Source organism: Rhinolophus sinicus, linkage group LG01 (genome assembly GCF_036562045.2).
Source record: "Rhinolophus sinicus isolate RSC01 linkage group LG01, ASM3656204v1, whole genome shotgun sequence".
NCBI classification, from domain to species: domain Eukaryota; kingdom Metazoa; phylum Chordata; class Mammalia; order Chiroptera; family Rhinolophidae; genus Rhinolophus; species Rhinolophus sinicus.
Window position 1 is genome coordinate 117,403,214 of NC_133751.1, and position 25,854 is coordinate 117,429,067.

Sequence of the window (25,854 nt, forward strand, 5' to 3'; positions counted from 1 at the left end):
GCACAGCCCACCATCCCTTGCGGGAGTCGAACCGGCAACCTTGTGGTTGAGAGGACGCACTCCAACCAACTGAGCCATCCGAGAGTTCAGTGGCAGCTCAGCTCAAGGTGCTGTGGTTCGATCTTAGTTGCAAGGGCCGCTGCCCACCATCTCTTGTGGGACTCGAGGAATTGAACTGGCAGCCTTGTGGTTGAGAGCCCACTGGCCCATGTGGGAATCGAACCAGCAGCCTTCGGAGTTAGGAGCATGGAGCTCTAACCGCCTGACCCACCGGGCTGGCCCACATACTCCTTTATAGTTGTGTACCTAAGTACCACACAATAGTTATCAGTAAGGGGATAGGAAGTAGCTATTTTTAAAAAAATGCCTTGTGCAGATCCTTTCCATCCTTAATCTTTTAAAATGTATGTATTTCTCAGAGTGCCACTCAGAAGTGGCAAGTCAAGACTAGAGAGGGCAAATTCTCAGCTTTATTGCTCTTTTCATTGCATTAGTCTGTCTTATTTATTGTGTGTTTTATTCCTGTTGAAGCTGGTACTTTTTAACTTCAGCCTGTTAGACTGCAGCAGAGTTGGGCTATTGTTCTGATTGCCATCCGAAAAAAGCTTGAGGTTGTAATAAAGAATAAAAAGCATTTATTTGCTCAAAAGGATTGCAATCTGAGAGATGCAGATTTAGGTAGCCACCCAAACTGCACTCTGGAGAGACCAAAGACGGGGTTTATAAAGGCAAAACCCACAAAATGTAATTCTTTCATGCACAGGAAGGCTTACTGGCTAGCTTAACCAGGGATTGGTTATTTCCAATATGCAAATGAGGGAGGTGAAAACTACAAGGAAGGAGGTAAAGTCCACGTGTGTCCATGTAGCAGTTGTTGTTCAGAATGTTTATGGTTCTGCCTTGAGCTGAGTTTAGCAATATGTTTAGCAACTTAATAGTAGCTCCGAGAACTGAGTCCCAAGATGTACGTGGACCCCACTTGTAGCCTGATCCCATTTGAAGGGACTCAGCAGTGTTTATTCCATTTTATATTCTGCATTATGGTGGTAAAGTTTGCTCTGTTAATCTCCACTTGCCAAGGTGCTTGACTTTGTATAATTTGCCTCTGTGACCAACGTGATGTGGCAGGAAAAGGTTGAAATCCTTGATACCCAGCTTGTGTAGTGGGGGGACAGTGATGCTGGGGAATGGAAGGGCCTGTTGCAGTTGGGGTTGGGTTTGAGGCCTTTGGGGTTGGGGCATTTTTCAGAAATACCTGAAATGTGTCTCTTTTTCCAGGTGATGGATACAATCATGTTTAGTGTGCTCTAGCTTTCATAGTGAGATTTTGCTAAAGGGGAAAGTTTGGCCTGATAAATCAAGGAGAGAGAGGTGCCTGGCTAGTCTAACCTCACCTGTCTTCTATATCATTTTTACGTTTCTCTTATTATTTTGGAAAATGTGTGAAAGTTAAACTTTTTTTAAACTTAGAAATAGTGTCGCCTTCTGAGTAATTTCTGCTGTGGACACTGCTGTAAGGCAGCGCTCGGTGTGGCACCGCTCTCTTGAAGGATGATTACAGAGCCGACAACCAGATTGTAAAGCGGCGCTGTGCTAGTCGGGACGCTCCCTGCAGGCACTTGTGTCCCAGAGCCTTCAAATACTGCCTTACACATAACAGGCCTCATGTTTGTTCAGCTCATCCAGGTAACTGCTGTGATCACAGGTTCCAGGTGACCTTCAGACCTCAGTTTCCTTTTTGCACTCTTCCCTAATAGAGCGCCCGGGCAGGGTGTGGGTGGAAGGAAGAGATTCCCTCCTCCCCCTCCAGCCTCCAAGTCCTCTTGCACCTCTTTTTCCAAGTCCTCCAAGTCCTTTCCTGTTTATTTTCTAACTTTCCTGCATTATTTAAAATATACAGGCTTTATATAATTCTGGTGCTATATGAAGTTTTGCCTCTATTTTTGTCAGTTTGCTTTTGATTTCTCTTTTTATGATTTAATTGTAAATGCTTAGAAAATTCTTCCTGGGGGGTTCAGAAAGGAGAACAGATGATTATTTTCTTGGGTAGCTAAAAATACCTCTGAAAGGACACACAGGAATGTAGGAATGTTATTTGCTTTTAGGCCAGGAACCTGGGTGGCTGTGGGCAGGAGTGGGAAGGAGGCCTGGCACTTTTGTACCTGGTGGATTTGGGGCTGTGTGACTGGTACTCCCTGAATACCTGTGAAAGTAGAGATGGAGAAAATGCTCAGAAGCATGGGGAAAAGGCACAAGAACTACCCAGGTTAGTTTAAGAATAAAAGAGGATCAGTGTTTACTTTTTATTTTTAATGAAGAAGAAAAAGAAAAGAGAGGACCCAGTCTGCTTAATGCCTGGGGCATCCAGTGTCTTTCATTCTGTGTGTTTTGTACATGGGAGTTTGTGACCAACTTTTGAGTGTGTTAAGCCTTTATTATTGCATAATTACCTAAACTTATTTATTAGAAATCTTATACAATTCCAGTTGAAGGGGAGGTTTTTATATAATTAAAGGAGAGGTATTTTATACTGGGGGTGCCAAATAAATGTATACAAGTGGGCACTTTGGTCAACTTGTTGCTCAAGCAGTAGTTTGCCATAATCAGAAGTGTCTGGACGCTGATGGTAACCACTTTGAGCCCCTCTTGTAATTGCAGAAGTCAAACGTGACGTGTATTAATCGTTTGTTATCGGTGTATATTGAGTATTACAATTTTAATGCAGTTTTCCTTTCTTAAAATGTATACACATTATTTTTGGCACCCTCTGGATATCACAGTAAAAAGACTGGAATGAATGGGATGATTTCTGTCCTGGGAGTGGAGACTGTGCTCTCTTGCCTGTTGGCTTCCCAGCTAAGCATGAAGTCTGACCTCCTTTCCCTGAGTCAACAGAACTAGGCCAGACTGGTAATAACAAGGCTTTGAAGGTGGGGAAAGGAAATTCATCGGCTGTGCAACCTTGGATAATTAGTTACCTTTACTTTACTTCAGTTTCTTTATAGAATTGAGATGTTAATACTTACTTTATAGAGTTGGTTAGAAAATTAGAGATGGTATGTATAAATCCTGTAGCATAGAACCTGGCACCTTAGGTAGGTCAGTGTCTATTGATTTTAGGCTCCTTGAAGGAGTAAAGGATGTGAGATTCTTTCCATTGAGAATGAAAGATAGATGTGGGGGGGGGGGGGGAGAGGGGAAGTCAGTTGACTATTGGTGTGTAACAAACCACCACACACTTAGTGGTTTAAAACAACAATGAAACATTATTATAATTCTGTGGTTCGGCTAGGTGGTGTTTCTGCTCTTCTCTTTAGACTTATCTGCGTGGCTGCCGTCAGATGATGACCATGTAGACTGAAAAATGATATCAAGTAGGTATTTCATCACTAAGAAGGATTTATTGAGGAAAAAGAAAAAGAAGACGGTTGCAACCCAGTGCGTGCAGACATGGCAGCCACGTGCACGTTCTGGCCTGCGTGCCAAGATGGAGGCTATTTAAGGACAGGAAAAAGGAAGTTGGAACCATAGAGGTCTTCCCATAGGGTTCTCGCGTGAGCTTCCTAAGTCCTAGCTCCTCTCATAGACCCTCCCGACTGCTTACGTTTCCTTGAAGTTCATCTTTATCAACTGGAGTGGCTGAATGGGCCCCAATGGCCTCACTCATGTCTGCCAGTTGCTACAGGTGTCAGTTGCAACACGTGGCCTGTCGTGTTGCAGGAGGCGAGACCAGCTTCCTTACAGCATCGCTCCAGTGCTTGCATATCAGATCTCTGCTTGCTTTGCACTTGCTGATTTGCCAAAGCAGGTCACAAGGCCAATCCTGGGGTCACTGTGGGAGACATAGACTCCACGTTGGTGGGGGAGGAGTAGTAAAGAATCTGTGGCCATTTTTAATCCAACACACGTGGGGCCTTGTTTGATCTGCTTCTTGGGCTTGTATTGGGCCCAGAAAGAAAAGGTTCTGTTGGTTTTTCCAGTTTTCTTGTATCATGGATCCCTTCTTTAGTTCAACATATGAGCTATTAAGGAACTGGAGATATTTTGTTTGGACTGAAAATCAGAATGAAGGGCAATAACTGTGTTTGTGGACTTAGAGATCTTTCTTGTGAGGTAGGGACCAGTTCCAGGGCACGGACATGACTGGAAAGCAGGAGCCCTTTAAGGAAGGGTTGCCATGTGAGAGCGTGAGGGTCTTGAATTCCCTCCTGTTGCCAGCCTGCTGCATTGTTAGAAGCAGTAAAACAGAAGATGGGAAATCATGTGCTAGGGGCTTTGAGGGAGGGTTTTCCTCACTGAGTGACTTGGCTTACATGGCTTCTATTGGTGTCAAAAGTCTCTGATTCAAGACCATTGTGCTTTCGATGCTGAGAGTCGGGCTGTAGTCGGGTGATGTTAGAAAGGGAAAGATGCGCTGTGGTCAGACTAGAAGCGTTACCACGCATAGAGTTTTAATTTCACTTGATGTATAAGTTCAGATTTACCTGATAGAACCCCTGAGAGTTGGGCTTTACTGTTGGTGTGAAGAACATTTTTATGTAACGCAGTGTCAGGGAGGTGCTGGGTATTGAAGACAGGTTTCCTGTGGGTCTTCTTGGGTGAGAATCAAAGGAATTGAGAGGAGAAATTGAAGTAAGAAATAAGTGTACAATTGCTCCAGCAGCTGTAGATTAAATGGTCAGCTTGTTCAATGTGTCTAATGAAAAAGAATTTGGTACTTTTCCTATGTCATGAGTTTTGCCCTGCCGCAAACATGATTTTGAGATCTCCTGATTTTATAACAATATACAGGCCCAAATGGTGCTGTTGTCAGTGGAGAGTGTGCTGTGTCAATAACTGGTCAGAACATAAGCCTATTTCCTTTTCTCCTTCCCTCACTCTTTTCTTTGTTGGGGGAGGAGGTGGCAGGGGCTGTTGCTCATCCTGTTGCAAAGCAAGCGGCCTGCTGAGCAAGAAGCTGGATGGAGGTGCTGCACTCCTTTGACTTGGGTTAACATTACCAGGCTGGTCACTTGGGTCAGCGGTGTTTCTAGGGAGCCCACCCCATTTCCAGCACTTAGTTTTTTTGGAAAACTAGGATAAGGCAGTTAAGTACCTCCAGTGATTCAGACGCAGAGTGGTGGGAGGCTTTTGGTGGGAAGCAAAATTTAAGCTACAAATAAATATGCTAGCTAAAGCAGAAGGTTGCTTTCTTGATTGGCACACTTACAAGCTGGAAGATTGTGAAAAACATCAACCCACCAACTGTATACCTCATTGGTTCTTTGCTTTGGGCTTCAGTGTTCTTTCTGATAAAAATAATAATTATGTTATTCTGATGTGGTTGCCAAGCATTCCGGATTCTCACTCCACTTGTGATTATAAATGATTCTGCAGTGTGAACTGCTTTGTCTTTGATTTACTGTTCCATTATATTTGAGTGAGTGTTACGTTATCCGTGCTGATTTGTCGTTCTCTTCTCTTTTCAGAATGGACTGCTGAAGTATGAAGTATTCCAGACCCAATAGTAGAACATCACTCTGCCACTCACTCCTTTATCTTCTACTGGTTATTTAAATTGGACTTTTAATATCCTACCAGCTGCTCTTCAGACACACATGGTGCATTGTTGCCATTCCCCGGATTGCATCTTTGAAACACAGGCTCTTGGGAACCTTCGGCGAACAAAGAGGCAACCTCCCGGGCACGCTTACTGGGCGGGTGTCACCCTGACTGCCCTCTAGCTTTGGCTGGGTCTGGATTTGAATCCCACCATGGAACCTCGCATGGAGTCCTGCCTGGCGCAGGTGTTGCAGAAGGATGTGGGGAAACGACTGCAGGTTGGCCAAGAACTTATAGACTATTTCTCAGATAAACAGAAGTCTGCTGACCTTGAGCATGACCAGACCATGTTAGATAAACTTGTGGATGGACTTGCTACCTCTTGGGTGAACTCTAGCAATTACAAGGTAAGCTGTGCTTTAGAAGGCACTCTGATAGGTGGCTGGGTTGCTTTGTGGGATCAGAATTGGTCCTTAGGAAAAAAATCCTTTGTGAGCAATCAGCTTGATTCCTTGGCTTCCTATAAGACAGTCAGGTTGTGGCTTTTGGACATTTCATTGTACAGCGAGTAGAGTTTGCTTTGATTTTTGTTGGAGATTAAAAAAGTCCTTACCGTTAGCACTTTGAGTGAAGGCCAAGTGAACAGATAAAGAGAAGCTTTTGTGTTGGAAAAGTTTACAGGCATTTACAGCCTTAAAGTTAGAAGTGAATATTGTGTCTTACAGCAAATGGGTCATAAGACCTTGGTGAGTGGCCCTTCAAGAATAAGAAATGTCCTCACTGATTTTCTCGGGGGGCTGAAATTGGCAATAGGATGTGGAGCATTTTACCGTCAGGGCAGTTTTCAAGTCGGCCCAGATACCTGGCCAGAAATAGGAGGGGTTTCCGAGGACTCTGCTGTGAGCTGTGTGTGACGGCCTGGAGGATGTACGCAGGCTCTAAAGAGCAAGGCTTTTGTGTGCTGCGACCGGATGCAGGCGGGGACCCATGAGCCAAAGGAGCTGTAAAGTTTGACCGTGCACCATTCAAGGACCGAGTTTTCATGAATAAAACCTAAACTGGGCTTGAAATACAGACTTGTCGTTCTCTATCTTTTTGCACACACGCTTTTTTAGTTTGCCAAGATGGTGGCTCCTTTGGATCAATGGAGGTGCCCATAGGTGCTATAGACATTGTGAAAAGGGCTTACAGAAAGAGAATCTTCTATGCTTTTATCATTGACACAGTCTTCTGAGATTGATTTGGACTTGAAAACTGGTACTTACAGGATTCCTTTGTTGGCTCTAGTATAGACTCTATTTTCCAAATACATGAAACCTTGGTCTTGTCTAAGAGTCAGTGGGCTTTAGATTTATTACGGGTATTACTTGGGATCCTAATATTTCACTTACAACTGCTTATAAAATTTATCCTGTCTTTAGAAGCTGGGCTTAAATTCCATTTCATTAGTCTATTTATTCATTTGGCTGCAGTTAACAAGTGCTTCTTACGCGCCTGGCATTAGTGCTGGGTGACGGGAGTGACAGAGTAGTCATTACATTTTTGAGGGCTAGGTCACCTTGTCTGTGTTTGAATCACGGCTCCACCATCCTTTCTGTGTGCACGTGAGGATGCATCTGGCTGAGACTAACTGAAAACTGACAGTTGACTTAAAGTTTCTGTGAGGAGATTGCGTCATTTCCTTTAAGAATTTGAGGAGTTCGCAGTTGTTGAGACAATGCCCAGGGAAGAAGAACGTCTGATTGTGTCTACTTCAGAGGAAACCTTTCTCAGAAGCTCCGGGCAGACACTTTTACATCACAACGGCTGCGTGCCTACCTAGCCTGGCATCACTAGAAAATGGACAGGTGTCCATGACTGCTTTCAACTGTCAACCTCCTGTTTTAAGAAGGGGTCCAGCAGCTATTGAATGAAGCATGTGGCCATGTGAAGGAGGGGAAAATACTGGAACAATGTCAGATTCCTATTAGGAAGGAGGCGGTTAGGGCGGGGATCTAGGTAACATGATGTTACATAAGTAACCTATAGAGTCCGCTACACTGCGTGGGCTTGGTTAACCTCTCCAAGCTTATTGCCTCATCTGTAATGTCGGGATAATCGCGCTACTGTAAGCACCAAATGAGAGTGTAAATAAAGTTATCATATGCCTGCCACATAGTAAATGCTCAGACATCTGCAGTTGTTACCAAGACTTGGTTCTTGTCTTCAAGGGGCTCGTAGTTTGGGTGTTGGGGGTGGGGGGAGGCCAGCATTGATAAATAAGCCAGTGGCCATAGTGTGTGAAATAATAGATACATAGAATTCGATGGGAAGACAAGAAGAAAGTAATAACACTGCTAGAGGAATCCAGGCTTTTGAATATTGCGTCGTGTTTTCAGAATAGCATTTGTAGTCACAAAGGAGTGAAAGATTAAGGCTGACATTTGTGAAGTAATTTCTAAGAAAGACAGCGTGGTCGGAAAGTCAGGAGCCTGGAGTTTGCTCCTCACTCTCATGTAATCATGGAGGAGGCACTTTACCTGCCTGTGCGATGCAGGTGATTGACCAGATGATCTCTGGGGAGGCCTGAGGCTCTAGTATCTTACGTGACTTCATACAGGTGGCTGTGCTGTCAGGGCCGTGTGTTGTGGGTCTCCTCTTACACTGCGCTACTGGCGAAAATGATGAGCGTAGAAAGGGGAAGTAATTTTGGACTTCTGAAGCAATAGTACTTGGGTATTGTTATTCCTTTTCTTAACAGGGACTGTAGATGAATGCCCACATAATGTCTTATTTAAAAAAATGTTTGCTGGGGCTTGAATCCTTTTACATTTGAGTATTTCTTAACATGGTAAATAAATTTGTATTTGGTACTGATTGCACGTTAGTAGCTACCATTTCTTGCTTACTATATTTTAGGGATTTTATTTCAGCACGTTTAATGTTCGTAACACCCCTGCCAGGTAGATGGTGGTACCTAATTTTATACATGAGGAAACTGCAGTTATCCAGAATTACGAGATGATTTCTACTAGTGATTATGGAACTGGGGTTTAAATATAGGCCTCTCTAATTTCCTAGCCCATGCTCCTTTTAAGAATGGGGGTTAGTAAACTTTCTTAAAGGCCATATAGCAAATATATTAAGCTTGGTGGGCCATATGGTCTTGCCATATTCAACTAGTTTGGACTATTATAGTGCAGAAGCACCCACAGATAACTCATAAGAATGGGTATGGCTGTGTTCCAATAAGATTTAATTTACACAAATAGGTGGGGCCATTATTGGCCCACGGACCGTAATTTGCTAGCCCCTGAACAAAACACAGAACCTAATATATGTAAGTACTTTTTTTTCAGTGGTGGGAAACATGCGTGATTCTTATGGGAAGAGAGTAGGCCTTATGATTTGCATGTAATTTAGGTTAAATGGAACGCAGTTTGTTTTTGGAGCATCTTGTATGACATTTCAGGAAAACCTGCCTGTTTTAGCTCTCACTCAGGCTCACAGTATGCATTCTGTTATCTACCATGGTCATGTCCTGTGAGCTGGCTTTGGGCTTGCTTGGGTAACAGAAGTCGTCTTGGGGACTGAGGCATTGGTTATTGAAATAATGCCCTCACACATCCAGAATACCACAGGGCTGCTCTGTGAGGGTGCTTTGTAGCCTCCCAGCTGGTGCTAGAAGGATTTAATAAGTTTTCTGCATTGTCAGAGTGACCTCGGGAGCCGCCTTTTCTAGATTACTCAGACATTAAAAATAAAATAAAAACAGCCCAAACAATTGAATATAGCTGCCCTCATTGATCTGCTCTCCCCTTCTTGTTTTTCTTGATTAAAATTTGAAGAAAGTGGAGTAGATTCCTGCATATACTTTCAGGCTGTTTGTTTTTTCCTCCTCCACCCTCATCTTTAGGCGAGAAGGGATGAAAGATAAGGCTGCCTGAGCTGGAGCAGCTGGGGGGAGTCCAGGGGAGACTTATGCTGTGCAGCTTTCCCAGTGAATCTTCACAATTTCTATTTAAACAACCGGTGCATTTCCATGCAGGCTCTCGGATGCTCGCAGTGCAAACACTTACACGTTTAGGGGCTCAGGGGAACAAAGCACCTAGTGGGGACCAGGTACTTTTTGTGAATATAGTTCCACGGTCTTTGCAGTTCCCAAATCCCCAAAGCTCTGAAAACCTAGGCATTTTCACTTGTCATTTGGCCTGCCGTGAACTCACATGGAACTACTTACAGTCTTTATTTACTTGCTTACAGCATGTTTCACTGCAAAAATATTAATATGTTTGATTGTGGGTTGCTGTCCCAGATTCTATTCAAGGAGCTATACATTTCTATTTCTATAACTGTGTGCACTCTTTTACCTTTATAAAACCTGCAAAATTATATATTCCAAAATACATCTGGCCTTCAGTGTTTTGGACAAGTAATTATGGACCTGCATTTAATGTTGTAGGATAATAGCAATAGCCCAGATGGTTATGGGACATTTACTGTGTACTAGCGGAAAATGTGCTAAATATGTGTTCATTTTTAACTTGTAATTACCGTATGAGGTAGATATTGTAATCCTCATTTTTACAGATGAGAATGATGCTCAAATAAATCTAGTGATTTGTTCAAGGTAACAGCTAGTAGTTAGGTTTTTGGGACTTGAACCCAGGTGTTTTTATGCAGCCAAAGTTAATTATCCTCCTGTGATGTGGCCAACTATACTGGGGGCTAGGATTCCAGTGGGGAAAGCGAAGCTGGGTCCTGGTCACCACAGTGTATGGTCACTGCCTGGGCAGCGCGGCTCTGTCTGAATCTGGTATGTGTGGCCTGTGTCCCTGTGCACTGTTGTCTCAAGGCCCGTGCCATGCTGCCTTATATTTGAAATTTGTAGGTTCTCTATTCGCCTAGGGCTTCCTTTGTCTCTGCCCTCGTGGTCTTTATTGTCTAATTGGGGGGACAGGTAAACAGAAGAGAGGACAATGCACAGTGTAGGATAGGAAATACTAGCCATTAAAGTGCATCATAGGAGCGACGCTAAATGCTGTGGTGTGGAGAACACCACGTTAGGGTGTGCTTAGCTTGGAGCAGGCTTGAGGGAGGTGGAATTAAATACAGGGCCACTCAGAATCCGAAGGAATGAGTCGCAAAGGGTTCAGAGAAGCCTCTCTTCCTTTCTTAGTTCTCCCTTTGTGGGCAACAGTGTCTGTGAAGATTCAGTCTCTCGTTAAGCTTCTGTGCAGAGCGCTGGGTTAGCCCTGCCCTGGGCGAGTGGGCAGGAGGGGAGGTGCTGACAGACGGGAGGTGCCTCGCATCCCCCTGACCTGTCTCCAAAACCAGGGCTTTCACTGGGGTTTTATTTTCCCGGTGTCCTTGAGAAGAGGGACAGAATAGATGATTGGATTCAGATTAAGTGACTTCTGTTTCTTTTTCTAGCAGTGGGCTTGGTGCTGCCATCAAATGATGAGTTCATGCTTCCCAAGTTTTCCCTGCAGTGTTGTCCTGTTGGTTGCAAAGGGTGAAATTTCCTGGGTATGATTTTAAGAGGCAGGTGCCTCTTGTAAGTGGAAAATCCTCTGTGAGCAGTACTAAGCAAAAGAAAAACGACTTCAGGAAAAGTTATTTCAAGAAAATTTATGTGGATGGTCAAATAAAAATGGTTTCCTTGATGTATGTAATTAATGGCATTTCTTTCTACATATGTGGTTGGTTACACATATATAGGTGCAGCAGAGCAGATTGGAAATAATTCAGATTTGAGTATGAACAGTCTGGATTCCTCTCCTGGTTCTGCCACTTAGACTTTTGAGCAGGTAACTTTCCTCATCTGAAAACTGGGTCTGGTGATAGTGACCCCTATTACGTAGGGTTTCTACGAGGAGTCGCTGAGCCATGCACCCGTGCCGGCTCTGCTTAGTATGTAGCCTGTGGTCGGTGAAAGGAAGATGGTGAAGCTGTTATGCAGTTACTAGGCCAGATGATACAAAATGTGTGGCAAGTTAACTTTTATTGGGACTGAGATTGCGTGCCTTCCCGTAATTCTTGTCAGCCTGTGCCTGGGAGCAGGGGCTACCAATCCTTTGGACTAAGATGTGAATCCTTGAGCTGTGCACCATTAATAAAGTCCCCGAGCCGAGCCGCAGCTGCCTGATAATTCTAAGGGTGACGTTAAACCTCAGGTAAAAACCCATCCTTTGATTGAGAACCCCTGTTTCAGGAGGGTTTCACTTGTTCTTTTTAATTTTAACACTTATACTTTGCCTTGTTTCAGAAAACTAAAATTTGAATAAGGATACATATAATACGCGTAGAAGAAATGATAAAGTGAATATCAAAGCAAAAAAGAAAAACAGCAGGGGTGAAAACATGGAGCCAGCAGAGGGGCTGATGCGTACGTGGTAAACAGCTGACATTTATGAAGTGCTTGCTGGGTGCCCGAAACCACGGAGCGTCTCCCATTCACTGCCCCATGTAACCATGATGTAGGTCCTGTGCTTATTCCCACTCTGCAGCCAGGGAAACTGCCTAAGAGAAGTGAAGAAGCTGCCAGGGTTCCCTAACCGGGAAGCGTACGAGGCAGGATGCTGATCTGGGTTGTCTGACTTCACAGCACACATCGGAATCAATACGCTCTACTACTGTCTTCGTAATGTTAGGGCAACGTGAATAAGTTACTTGTCAGTGCGTCTTGAAGAGTGTAATGATACCTCTCAGTTAACAGTGATTGCTTTAGGAGACTAGATCTTGAGTGAGAAATAAGCAACTAATTTTGTACTTAAATAAAAAACCAAAAATATGTGCGATTGATGTATGTAAAAATTTATTTGACTGGTCCTGGTAGAATCATGACCATATATACTTTTTAAATTTTTTACTTTGGAAAATATTCGACCTACAGGAAAGTTTCAAAAAGCAGTACAAAAAAGTACTATTTACAGTAGCCAAGATATGGAAACAACCTAAGTGTCCATGAATGGATGAATGGATAAGAAAACATATGAATATATACAATGAAATATTCGGCCATAGAAAAGAAAGAAATCTTGCCATTTGTGAGAACATGGATGAACCTTGAGAGCATTGTGCTAAGTGAAATAAAACACAGAAATGCAAATACTATATGATCTCACATATATGGGGAATCCAAAAACAAAGAAACAAACGAAAAACAAACCCTAACCCCCCACAAACCACAGATACAGAGGACAGATTGGTGGTTGCCAGGGGTGACAGAAATGGATGAAGGTGGTCAAAGGGTGCAGACTTGCAGTTATTATAAGTTATGGGGATGTGATGTACAGCATGGAGACTATAGTACGACTGTATTGTATATTTGAAAGTTCCCATTACAAAAAAAAAAATTCTGTAGCTTTGTATGGTGATGGATATGAACTAGACTTATATGGTGATCATTTCGCAATATATACAAATACTGAATCATTATATCGTACACCTGAAACTAAAGTAATGTTATGTGTCAATTATACTTCAAAAAAAGTGCAAAGAATTTTCATGTGTCACCCAGAAACTAATACTTTGCTACTTGTTTGTTTTATCGTTCTCTTTATATGCATGTTATTATAATTTGTGAACTGTTTGAGAGTAAATTATATTAGGTTGGTGCAAAAGTAATTGCAGTGTAAAAGATTAAAAATAATTGCAAAAACCGCAATTACTTTTGCACCACCCTAATAGACACAGTGCTCCGTTGCTCCCAAATATTTGTGTGTTTCCTGAAAACAGGGACATTCACTTATGTAATCCTAGTACAGTTGTCCGAATCAGTGTTAGGATTGATAGAGTACTAATATCTAATCTATGAACCTTACTCACATTTCACCTCATGTTCTTTATAGCAAAAGGAAAAACAAATTTTCTGGTCCTCCATCCAATCCAATCACAGGTTGCATTTCGTTTTCATTTGTATAGTGTTTAACCCAGAGCAGTTCATTGTCAGCCTTAACGTGTCTTTTTTGATTTAATACTTTTGAAGAGTACAGGCCATTTATTTTGGATAGCCCCTCAATTTGAACTTGTTTGATGTTTCTCATGATTGGATTAAGGTTGTGTATTTTTGGCGAGAATACCTCAGAGGTGATGTGTCCTCAGAGCATCGTATCAGGAGGCACATGGTGTCTCCTGTCTTACCTGGTGAAAGAGGTGTTTGCCAGGTTGCTTCAAAAAGTTGCTATTTTTTTCCTTTTATGAATAATAGGTATCTGGTGGGGAGATACTTTGAAACTATATAAATATCCTGTTTGTCATCAAATTTTCACCTACTAATTTTAGCATCTATTGATGATTCTTGCCTAAAATAACTATTAATATGTTGGCTGCCAAAGGGTGATTTAATATTTCCATTATTTCTTCTTCATTTATTAGTTGACTCCATATATTTGAAGTATATCCTGTGTCTATTTGTGTAGCAGGAGTTAAGTATATATTTTGATGGTTATCCCAAAAAAGAACTGTGAAGAAAGAAAAAGAAATGTTTTAAAATAGTCTTATTTAAGTACATTGATATTTGTAAGGCGTTTAAGGCAACCTGATAATTTGTTAACATAAAATAACATGATGAAGTTTCGTTTGGATTCTGGGCTTCCTAGCAGCCAAAGTAGAATGGAGAAATGGTCAGCTATAAGTTTTTATAACAATTGTGAAAGGCAAATAATAGCAAAATGTCTTCCTGGATTTAGCAGGATATTAGATACTTTGCGGGAAGGGAAAAATGCAGAGCATGGTAAATGGATGAAACAGAAGACAGTACTGAGTGAAATTCAGGTTACTCAGCTGCTCTATTCCTGTAGACAAGTCACCAGCTTGAGCTTTGGACTAAGGGGGAAATTGTCAGACGGCATCCAGGATAAAAAGAGAACCAAGAGCTGGCAGACCCCACTGAGTTATCTTTTTAACAGGTTAGGTAGAGGAAGAATCTGTGACAAGGGGCATGGCAAAGAATCCAGAGAATTGGATAAAAAGTGGCTTGAAATACAGAATGGGAGGTCAACCTGGAGGAATTTTCTGGCTACAGCTGCTTTTTACATGGGATTTGGGGTAAGAGCAAAGATGGCTGTCCACTGTGGACCAGATAGATGGGTTTACAGATGGGGAGGAAGTGCCTTGTGCCAGGTTTGATGACTGGCAGGAATTGTGTGTTTAATCATTCTTAAAGGCTCTGTGGAAGAGATGGCCTTCGGGACTGTTTGGGATGAGGGAGGAGATGCTTCAGCGAGCTCCACACAGGAACACGTTGCCGGCCTCACTCTTAGACGTAGTGTTCTGAGATAAGTGGCTGGCCCCACGCCAGGGAGGCTGAGCAGGTGGAGGAGCCTGGAGGGCTGGGTGGGTAATAGGAACTGACTTGCAGGGCAGTGGCAGCCATTGAAGGGCCCCTGGGAGAGCACGCACAGCATGGGTGCTAAAGACTGCCTGAGGAGTTAGGGGTCAGATGAAGGTCGTGTGGACTAGGACCAAGGGCAAGTGGGGGAGAAGCAAATTGGAGTAATGACATTAGGGAGGAGGACGTGGTGGGTGTTTTTAGTATGTTGGGATGTATGAAGGACTGGGGTGGATTTCTTCAAGATTTCAGGCTTCACAATACATTTTATTGGTTGTGGGTGCTGTGTGAAAAAGGTGTCTGTGTCAGAATCTTTTACTGCATGGTGCATTTGGGTGCTGTTTTGCTTGATTTGGAGTAGGCATTAAAAAAAAAAAAAGCCAAATAACTTTGAGGAACATTTAGAAAAATAACCATGGAGAAATTTTTGTCTTTGACTTCTTAACCGTGGCTGAGGGTCCTAAGCCTTACGTGCTTTGTGATTTATATACATATCTTGGGGACAGCCTTTCTTAAACACATTTTTTGAGGCTGCCTACTTGAAATATTTTTGCAAATGCTGATTTGAAAAATAATTTTGTTTTTATTACAGTAAAAGTGCTATGCATATGCTGTACAAACAAACAACCTTTGACAACAAAGTTATAATGAAAAATTGAAAATTGCTCATGGTTTTTTGCTACGAGTTAAGTATTTTGTTTAGATGGAGAGACTATTTATGTAAGACTCATCATGCTGCACATGCTATTGTGTTGTGTTAGCTGTCTTTGGTGTTTTGTTTTTTTGCGTTAAATTTATGTCGTGATCATTTTTCCAAGCCAGTAGATTAGGTCACTTATGAGTCAATATAATTTTAATGTTTTATTTTCTTCTGTGAATAGTTAGCCATTATTTTTTGTCCACACCTCATTGCTAACATCTAGGCAGTTTCTAGATTTTTGGTCCTAAGCACCACTGCACTGACCATCCTAGAACACACGTGTTTATGCCCTCTGTGTGTCTCTGCTGAGGGCTCTGAAAGGTTGAATTGATTGATGGTCACAGTGGGTCTGATTGCCCATCTGTCGGTCATGTGTGTGTGTTAGCATTTCTCTTGTAGGTTTCCTTTTGGATGTGCAAAAGTTGTCTTTCTTGCTAGAAGCAGTGTTGAAGAGTATTTCTTCTGCTTTTAACCTTTCAAATAAGAGCAAATCTTAGGATGATATTAAGTAAATTATTTTTGTTAATCCCATCTCCCCCGTAAATGATTGCTGAAAATAGGTTTTGGCTGGGCTGTATGAAATAGTAACAGGAGGAGGAAGTCGTGATTCCTCGACAGAGTCCACTTTGAAATGGATTAAAGAAGTTGGGTCTCTGTTGTTATTTAGTCCCATTAGCTTTATTTTTATTTATTTTTTTAACACAGAATGAGAATAATACCGATTTATCTCCTAAGAGAGCTGTGAGGAACAAAACCTTCATAATCTATTCCTTTGGAATGTTCCTTTCTTTTTTCCAAGTGCTTTCGCAGCCACTGTTAACCTAAATGTCAGTTTATCTTAATCGGGCTAAGATGGCAGATGCTAAATAATGTTCAGTAGATAGTCATTTTGGTTCTTTTGGGCAGTGAGGGATCTTTGTTGGGTGTGTGATCTTATTTGGTTCTTCACAGGATTCTAGCCCAACTCGGAATGTTTAAAATAAAAAAGCTTTGTAAAGAAAATGACTTATAACCTTCCTGATCATGGTAAGCAAGTCAGGTGGGCTTTGTGCTGAACAGGAGGAACTCAGTTTAAATCACTTTAAGCTGAAATGGGCATTATTGGGTGATCACTGGCCAGGGTGGTGGTTGAGATTACTGTGGAGACAGTGTGGGGGGGCCTTCCGGGGGGGGGGGGACTTCTGTGTGGCAAGTGCCTCCCTCTTGGACACAGGCTGCTTTTCAGTGTCGCACTCATGTCTTCTGCGACCCTGGCTCACCACCATAGGAAAGAATCTCTTCCCAGCTTCCAGTAAGACATCCACAAATCCCAAAAGAAATCCTCAAACCGCTGACGCATTCATTGTGGCCAGGAAGGTATTGCCGTGCAAGAGAGCGGGGGTCCCTTCGCTCAGAAAACCTCATGTTAAGCGATGGAGTAAGGGGATCCTCCCCTAAAAAAAACAAGTCATGGCTGGGGGGCAAGTGGCCCAGCTGTGACCACTGGGGGAACTAGGAACGTCATGAAACTTGTTTGAGATTGTTTGAGGGGCTACAGTGGGAAGGCTCAGGTGTTTGGATCAGAGGCCCGGGTTTACGTCACATCCCTTCTGCTTATTACCTGTGTGGGTTTAGGCGCGCGCTGACCCGCTGCCTCCTGTGGGAGGAGTGAGCGACCTGAGACGGCTGTGGGTTCCACAGCGCTGGGCATAGTGTGGCCTCTGTGTGTGTACCTTACTTCACTTCTTTTCTCTTCTCGTGATCCTAGATTGTTGGGACTTTCAGCTCGTCCTCAAGTGAGCTTTCCTATTTTTCCCAACCCCTTTACATGAAGAACCTAGCTTTAGGGATTATTATACTAGTTTTTGAATTCTAGTGCCAAAATGCCAGTATTTTTATGGATATAATGCCATCCTTTGTATTTTAGAAATTTGAAATCCGAATCATTTATGTATGATGTACGCAGAGTTCATGCTGCTTTAGCATTTCAGATGTGCACTTGCCACTTGCCCGTCCTGTTTAAAACCTTTCCTGGGTATGCTGTTATAACTAAGGAAGTGGGGATTAAGACTAGTGAGGTTGAGCCTCTGACGTTTATTCATCACTTGTATTTTTCCGAGAGCTAGTTTGAGCCCTTTACTTCTTTTAGCGCTCCTAAATGGAGTAGTTTTAAAATTAGGGTGGAAGAGAATTAGGAGGAGGCTGTGGTAGGGGCGTAGGAAATGGAGAGCCTGATGTCCAGCCCTCTCCTGCATCTGCGCCACTTCCTGTTAGCAGGGCTGCAGTCCCTGCTCTCTTCTTTTCCAGATCTGTTTTCTCAGAGCCAGACCTTTTCTCCCCAACGATAACATTTTAGCCAGAATCAGCCTTCCTGCCCAGTCAGGCTACTTTGGGAGAAAGAAGTATGTTCAGAGCAGGTGGGTGAAAGCCAGTGCTTTTCACAGAAGTCTTGCTTGTGGGTTAATTCCACGCCATCATCCCAGCCCCAAGGGGCCATCCTGGCGGACAGTGTTTGGGACCCTGTGCAAATCTCCCTGTAAAGAAATGAGGAGGATTTAGGTTACAGGTGGATGGGATGTCTGCACGGTGCTCAGGTGCGTACACACCAAGGACAGCTGGCCAGAGGTGGACCTTTTATTGTTATTTGTTAATGCTTATTAAGCATAGTTTAGTTCAAGAAAACTGTATATGCGTCATTTATGGATTGGTGTATGCAGGGGTTCTCTGCTGCTTTCTCGTTTATGCATGAACTCTATGCCCATCAACCCAGAAATGATTCAGGCTTCACGTTTTTAAAATACAAAAGAATGCCATTAGACACATAAAAACACTTGGCCTTTGGTACTAGAATTCCAAGGAAAAAGTCTGGTATGGCCTGTGCCAGACTTACAATAGACTATTTTTAAGGCGAAAGGAAGCATTATAGAGTAATGTTTAATTACTACTTCATTAAGTGTTTCATTGTTGGAGTTTTCAAAATAATACAACTGGCATTTAAAAAATTTCTTTCTTTTAAAGACTGCTTTTGAGTGTTAATTCTCTGCACAAGTCAGTTTTGTTTGTGTTAGGTGTGTGTGTTTACTTTCTGCCCCGGGCTGTTACCGCAAATGAAGAAGCCAGCGCTGTGATGGGCTTGAAGGCGGCAGAACAGGGAGCCGTCGAGAGCTCAGCATTTTTCCTACGCTCTGAGGAGAAAACTCAAGTGCCTTGGTAGAAGGATTTATTTTTATAGGCTGAAATCTTGTTCCCTTTCTTAAGGGAAAATTGATCTCCCAAACTAGCTACACCCTGTGTGGGGCCAGGATGCACTTCTAGAAATGGGAACAGCGGCAAAGGAGAGCTACGGGGCTTGGTCTCTGTGGAGCCGTGTTCTAGAATCTTACTTTGGCATTTGCTTTTGCCTCCTCTGAAATCGTGGCCTGCTTCTGGCTGTTCTAGCTGTTGTATTTTTATAATTTGCTGGCAAATGCTCCCAGGCTGCAGAGGTTTAGGAAGCCCTTTGTGATGTTGGGGTTTCTGCTCATCAGTTCCTAGCTGATGCTCTTCTTTCCCTCTTTCCTTCAAAGGTGGCTTCAACTTTGTAAAGTAGACAATTTATAACGGAAAAGTGAAGAGCTTGGAATCTGGGGCCAGACTGCTTGGGTTAAAAATCCATGCTCCTTCCCTTACTCTGTGTGATGCTGGATAAGTTACTTAACCTCTGTAGGCCTCAGTTTTTCATCTGTAAAATGGGGACAATATCGATCTTATCGGGTTGTTGTGAGGGTGAAAGAGTGCACACGCTGACATGCTCCACACGTACTTCGTGCTGCAGACTTGTTAGCGTCATGATTATTGATAGCATCCAATGTGATGTTCCTTCTCATTTCTTTGTGGTCGGTCCAGCACTATCACTGCCTGCCTTTGGTCACCTTTTATGGATTTAAATTGTCCCAGAACAGTGGCAGAAAGAGAGGCCTCTGAGGAAGAAAGAGTCTGGTTGCAGAGCAGCCTCATTCAGGAGACTGTACTTGAGGGAGTGTTGGCTGCGCGTCTTTATAGGGTGGTAGGTGAAAGGTTACCGCTCCTGGTCTCTCAGTGCGTTAAATGTTACATGTGTACTGATACGGATTGTGGGGTACATACCTACCCTACCTTTTCTTTCTTTCTAAACTATTTTAGAAACAAATACGCACTCATCTCTGGTGGGCCATATTAGACTCCTTGGGGGCATTTCACCTCCTCCCTCCAATAAAAACCACAAGTTAGAGTGTGTCCAAGCTTTGAGGGGTTGTTTCTCAGCCAGGCTGTAGTGAGGGAGAAGTTCCAAGTCATCGTGCACGCGTGCAGTTTGCATAAGTGAGCCATGAACACCACAAAAGCATTTCAGTAGTGGAACAGATTGCACTCAAATGAGCATAAGACTGATCGTAGTGAAGGACAAAAGAGAGTGCATACGAGCAAGGAAATGGAAAGTCCCAGGTGGGGAGATAGTAGCCTGATGGGAATTGTGTGAAAAGAGGAAGATGATTTTGCTTGCGGAAAGTCAGAAGTGAATTAGAGGTGTTTGTATACTTTGCCAAAGTGAATACGTGGTGATGGAGCTTGTGGAAAAGGAATTGTTTGAACATCATCAAGATAGTCACCAGATATTTGATCTCCTGCTATGTGTCAGAAATAATAGTAGGTTTTTTATATACTTGATTCTTAAATCCTACCTCACCTTCCAGAGGTTAGTAGCCCTGAGACTCCTCGGTGTTAAGTCATAATCCTTTAGGGCACAAAGCATTGACTGGACTTTGAATGGAAGCCCCTCAGTCAGTCAGGCTGAGAGGTGTAACTTTGCTTTGCTTTGTCATCGCCCTGTTCAGGGAGTATGGTAAGAAAAATAAAGCAAACCTTAGATTTCCTACTGGGCTAATGGTAGTGGGTTGTGAGTTTAAATTTTCAAAGAAAGTAACAAAAAGAAGTTCAATGGATGCTTGGAAGAATAACAGTTTTTTGACACAGGACTGGAAAATGGCTTGGTGTTTAAGGTGAAGAAGAAAAACTCGATGTAAGGATTTTCTGTTCTAACAGCCAGAAGAACAGTGTCGATTACCTTAGAACCAAGTTTAGGAAGAAAACATTTCTTTCTTTATTTCTTACTAAGAATACAAGGGACTTTTGGGACTGAGAGAAATGATTCTAGGTACTATTTACTAGTACCTGAGATCAGAAGGCAGTAGCTGAATAATAGTGGAGCAGCAGATAAGGTAAATAAGCCATCTTATTTTTAAAGTGAAGGATATGCCAGGAGCAAATTTATGTTATTTTTTTGGCTAGTTTTCTTTTAATGTTTGATTTGGACTCTGTAAGTTTTTGGCAGACAAGTTCGTTTTATATTAATTAAAAAAGTAATATGCTCTTGGACTGAGACAAAGGATTGGAAGTTTCTGCTTGTATGTATTTGGCTGGGTAAGCAATTGAAAGTGGGTCCTAAAAGTCTTTGGTTCTGCTTTACATTCCGTCCTGCTGTCCTGGAAGACTTGGCTGCCTCCACTGTCTGGAGCGACAGCAGCCTTTTTTTCTGAAGTGGATCCCTTGCTTTGCAGTCACCTTTGTGAGATGCTGGTCTGCCTGAAAAGAGAGTCTAATGTAGAAATTCAAGGTCAGCTCTATGAGATAGCCTTTGCCAAAGTGATACACAGGCAAACAAAATGAATCTTCCCTCTTCACATTCTTGGTATTAGAGGTAATAGATGGCAAGTTTAGGGTGGGAGCATGGCCTTTCATTTCTAAGTGGTTTAAAGGATTTATGGCCTGTTGTTTGTTCATTCCAAAATCTTAATAATATGGATGATATTGTTTCTCAGACAGGAATGTGGCTTTTGGCAGTGACTGCATCACAGTTGCTTGAAAATAACCAAGTCCTTTGGAATCAATATGAAAATATGTGCCCTCTGTGCATCTGATATGAGATTATGAAAGAAATGTGTGCATGATGATTCAAAAATCCTTTGAAATTAGAGAGAGTGGTTTTCAAATTCAGAAAATCTCCAATGTCCAGCATTAGGAGAATATGAGATACACGTACGTATTTCCATACGTTTATCCAGAAGATGGTGTATTCTGCAACAAGCGTAATTTGTAAAGGGTTTTCAGTGACATGGGGACATGCTAATGCAATAATGTAGAAGGAAAAAGCAGGTGCAGTTTATATACGGCAAGATCTCCGCTATGTATAAATGTGTAGAAAAGGATCTGGGAAGAGAGATGTAAACGTTATAATGGTGTTAATCTGTAGCACGAAGTAATAGGTGATAGGTTTCCTTTCTTTGTTCCTGATTTTCTAAATTTTCCACAGTGTGCATATATATGTAATTATTGTTATTATTATTTAAACATCAGGAACAGGTTTTATTTGTCACCATGAAAAGTCTGAGTTTTAAACAGGTTCTTGAACCGGAGGCTCATAGGCACCAGCTTGTTCAGCTCTAGCCTCTGTCTCGTCCCCAGGAGCTTTTCCAGAACTGCTGCCTTCACCATGAAGCTCCATGAGTTCTCCCTGTTCAGACGTGGGCTTCTTCAGCGTTTTCACTTTTCTAACAAAGACCTTATGGAGCGGAGAGGTAGATTGGCAAACCTTGTCTTTTCCAGTGCTCTCTGGGGTCAGTTTACTGACTGTTTCTTTCAGGTCATTTGTCTGCGCCTCTCGGGTCATGATTTCCATCATCTTCTTCAGATTTGGCGGACTTATTGATCCTGACCACAAGAGGTCTTCTAAATCTGATTGTTGAGTTTATTTGGTAAAACCAACACAGAATAGACGAAGCAAATAACCATTGGTAGTCTTGACATCAACATGAACTTCAGTCATGGTCGGCCATTTTTTGACCAGGGAGCACATTTTGTCACGGGTAAGATCCAGGCCGTGGAAATTAGTCAGGCTGTTTTTCCCTGAACATCCTCAGTAATTAGCTTGAATTTTCTAAATGTAGCTTCATCATTCTGCTATCAGCTAGGCTCACTTCAAAAACACGACCCTGGAGACCATCAGTTGCAAGTTTGGTTCCTTGAGTTCTCGTGACTAGTGTTTTCCCAATATTTCTTATATTGAACATAGCTGGTGCTTTCATGTTGTACCACTCTTTCTTATAAAATGTGTCAACCACTTTCTTCTTGGCTCCCTTCTTGCTGACTGCCATGGTGCTACTCAGAGAGCCAAAAGGCCATGTTTTATTTTTCAAACAGAAATTTAAAAATTTTCTAAAGCTGCTTCTGAGAAGATGTGGGTGAGGATATGATGGGGGGTGATATACTATCTATAGTGTCTGCTACATGAAGAGGGGGAAGTTGGATTTGTAGCAAAAAGCAATGCCTTTGTTAGGTGCACAGTTGCATATCTGAAATTAAGGAGGATTACCAGTAATTTACAGTGATTCCTTAATTTTACTCTTGGAATTGCGGTAACAGTAAAGTAACTTCCATATTTAAAATATGTGTTATACCCAAGCAATACTGTAGTTAGGATCAGGAATCCACTAGGCATATTCAACTGCTTCAGCCCCACTTTTTTCCCCATAAATTTTCATCTAGTTGCTCAAAGTGATTTTTAAAAATCTGTAGAAATGTTACAGCACTTCATACATACCTAAACTGTTTTGATAAGTTTTGCCAGCGAAATGAGCAAATATTGGTATGAATTTAGCTTACCTTAATGACTAAATGTACTGTTTTCTACATTTATTTTATCTTTGTGGTAATTGCTAAGTTTGATTTTGTTTTTGCATGCGAATTTTGAGGTAGAAGATTGTGAATATGCCACAGTCAAAGGTTCAGAGTTGATTAGTAATGCTGTTGGAGTAAGCCAGCTCTGGCTGTTTGATTTGGTTTCTGCTTCATAGAAGGGGGATTAATTCCAGAGGAGAATGCTTATCTATCTTCACCAAAGCATAATGGTACGTGTGGATTTGAAGCGTGCTCATTGTATATTTCAAACCTTTAGAATGGAGATCTTTTGACATGAGGAATGTACTGCACCTTCCTGTCCCCTTCACTACCAAGCAGCCTGAGTAACGATTATAATTGCCTTAGTGATGGTCAGAGGTGGGGGGAATGGGGAGTGACCACTAAGGGGTAACAACTCTTTTTGGGGTGAAGAAGATGTTCTGCCGTTAGATAATGGTGACGGCTGTACAACTGTGTGCATATACTGAAAATTACTGGATCATACATTTTAAAAGGATGAGTTTTATAATATGCAAATGATATGTCAATTTTTAAAAAAGGAGCAAGAAGATTTCCCATGTGAAGGAATCCCATCCGTGTCTCAGGGACCCTGTAGACCAGTCAGTAATTAATGACAGAGAAGCTTAGTCCTGGGAGGACGCTGCCTTTTCACAGGCATTTGACACGAGAGTAAAGAAATCCATATGATTTGATGATCAGTCACGTAGACCGTACTTTCAAAAGACCTGTTTCAAAAGGAACATCATGGGGATGTATTAAGACTGAATTCTGTTTTAAAATTGAAAATGAAACGTGACAGATGTCAATGAATAACTAAATGAAGGAAGAGAAGGGAAGGAAGCACATGAGTTTTGGATTCACAAGAGTGAGGGTGTTTTTGTTTTTTAAAGAAGTAATTGCTTTATTATGGTTTTCAAATGTCATAAAAAAACAAGAGCTTTAACATGTTCTGAATGTCTTGTTATATGCCAGATCTTGTGATAGTTGCTTTCAATATTTTATGTCACTTACCATAAAATCGTATTTTCAACCCCTTTTTAAATTTGGGAAACTAAAAATAAAACACTCATCACCTCCTCCCTAAGAAAAATTATATGAGTGAATGCCTTTATAAGAAGTTTCTGAAGATCACTGAAAATAACTTGCCTAATATGTGACTACCCACAGATGCGCGCACCTCGGTGAATATCCTTCTGGGCGTTCCCCTGTGCATGTATCACATTAGAGTTACATTGTATGCGCTGTTCTACAGCCTATTGTTTGTTTGTTGCTTTGTCTTACTCAAGATAAAAAGTTACTAGAATTTTTTTTGTTGCTAAAATAGGGTCATTTCTTTGGCCTCATGATATACTCCTTTTTGTGTATGTTATGATTTCCCTACTTTGCCTCCTGATAGTTTTAGGTTGTTTGCACATTTTCAGTGTCTGAATAGTATTGTGATGATTAGCCACGTGTAAAGTTTGTATCTTTTTTCCAACCTTTGTCATGGTTTTTTTCCCAAATATACATATAAGTAAAGAGAATAAAACAATCCCCACATATCCATCATCCACTTTCAATAATTATTAGCGTTTTACCATTCTTGTTTCTTCTGTCTTCCCTCCACTGTTTTTCCTCTGGAGTGCTTTAAGATATATTTCATTTGTCATATCATTTTACCTGTAAGTATTTCATCTGTGTCTCAAATAAATAAGGACTTCATCACACCCAACATGATTACCCAAAATTAACATCATCTAATAACTACTCTATGTTCAGTTATCCTTAGTTGTTTCAAAAATATCTTTTCACAGTTGATTATTTGAATCTGAATCCAACTGATGTCACATTTAAATTTTGTTAAAATTAACAGTTTCTCCCCCACCTGCCTTTTTCTCATATAATTTATTTGTTGAAACTATCATTTGTCCTGTAGACTCTCCTTCATTCTGGATTTAACTGATTGCGTGTTTGTGCTTTGTGTCATCTAGCATGTTCTGTGTCTGGAAAGCTGGTAGGTGAGTCCAGAGGCTTGATTAACTTCAGGTTTTCTTTTTGTAACTAATGCTTCTTAGGTGTTGGTGTTTTCATCTGTTCGCGTCATGTTATCTGGTTGTCCCACTTCTGGTGATGCTGAGATTGGTCAGGTACCGGCATCAATCCCTCTGTTGTCTGTTTTCCATCCAGCCTTTCACTTAATGCTTTTAGTAGCAATTGATGGTTATTGCTTAGATTATGTCATTAGATAGTAATAGGACAGTTTTCTCATTCTGTTTTTTCATTCAGTTATTTATTAGCTGTGATTCTTCTGTAAAGAACTTTGCGTCATTGACTATTTGGTTACTCTGAAATAGGTTCTATATAGGAAAGGCAATTTGAGTGTTTTATTTTCTCCTTCCATGTATTAGTTTTCATGAGTTGGTGCTTACCGGCCTCCAAAGATGACCAGAAGGTCTTTTTTTTAAGATTTTATTGGGGAAGGGGAACAGGACTTTAATGGGGAACAGTGTGTACTTCAGGACTTTTTTCCAAGTCAAGTTGTTGTCCTTTCAATCTTAGTTGTGGAGGGTTCTGTTCACCTTCAAGTTGTTGTCCTTTCAATCTTAGTTGTGGAGGGCACAGCTCAGCTCCA

The 25,854-nt window shown here is 41.8% G+C and overlaps 1 protein-coding gene across 32 annotated transcripts in view; it reads left to right on the plus strand.

Moving 5' to 3' along the window:
• Positions 1–25,854, plus strand: part of CLASP1 (cytoplasmic linker associated protein 1) — a 247,672-nt gene that overhangs the window by 26,486 nt on the left and 195,332 nt on the right. For all 32 annotated transcript variants that reach the window (XM_074334995.1, XM_074335073.1, XM_074335009.1 and 29 more), the window contains exon 2: positions 5,469–5,948. In XM_074334995.1, coding sequence (XP_074191096.1) covers positions 5,754–5,948 — 195 coding nt within the window. In that variant the 5' untranslated portion in view covers positions 5,469–5,753. The remainder of the gene's footprint in view (positions 1–5,468; positions 5,949–25,854) is intronic.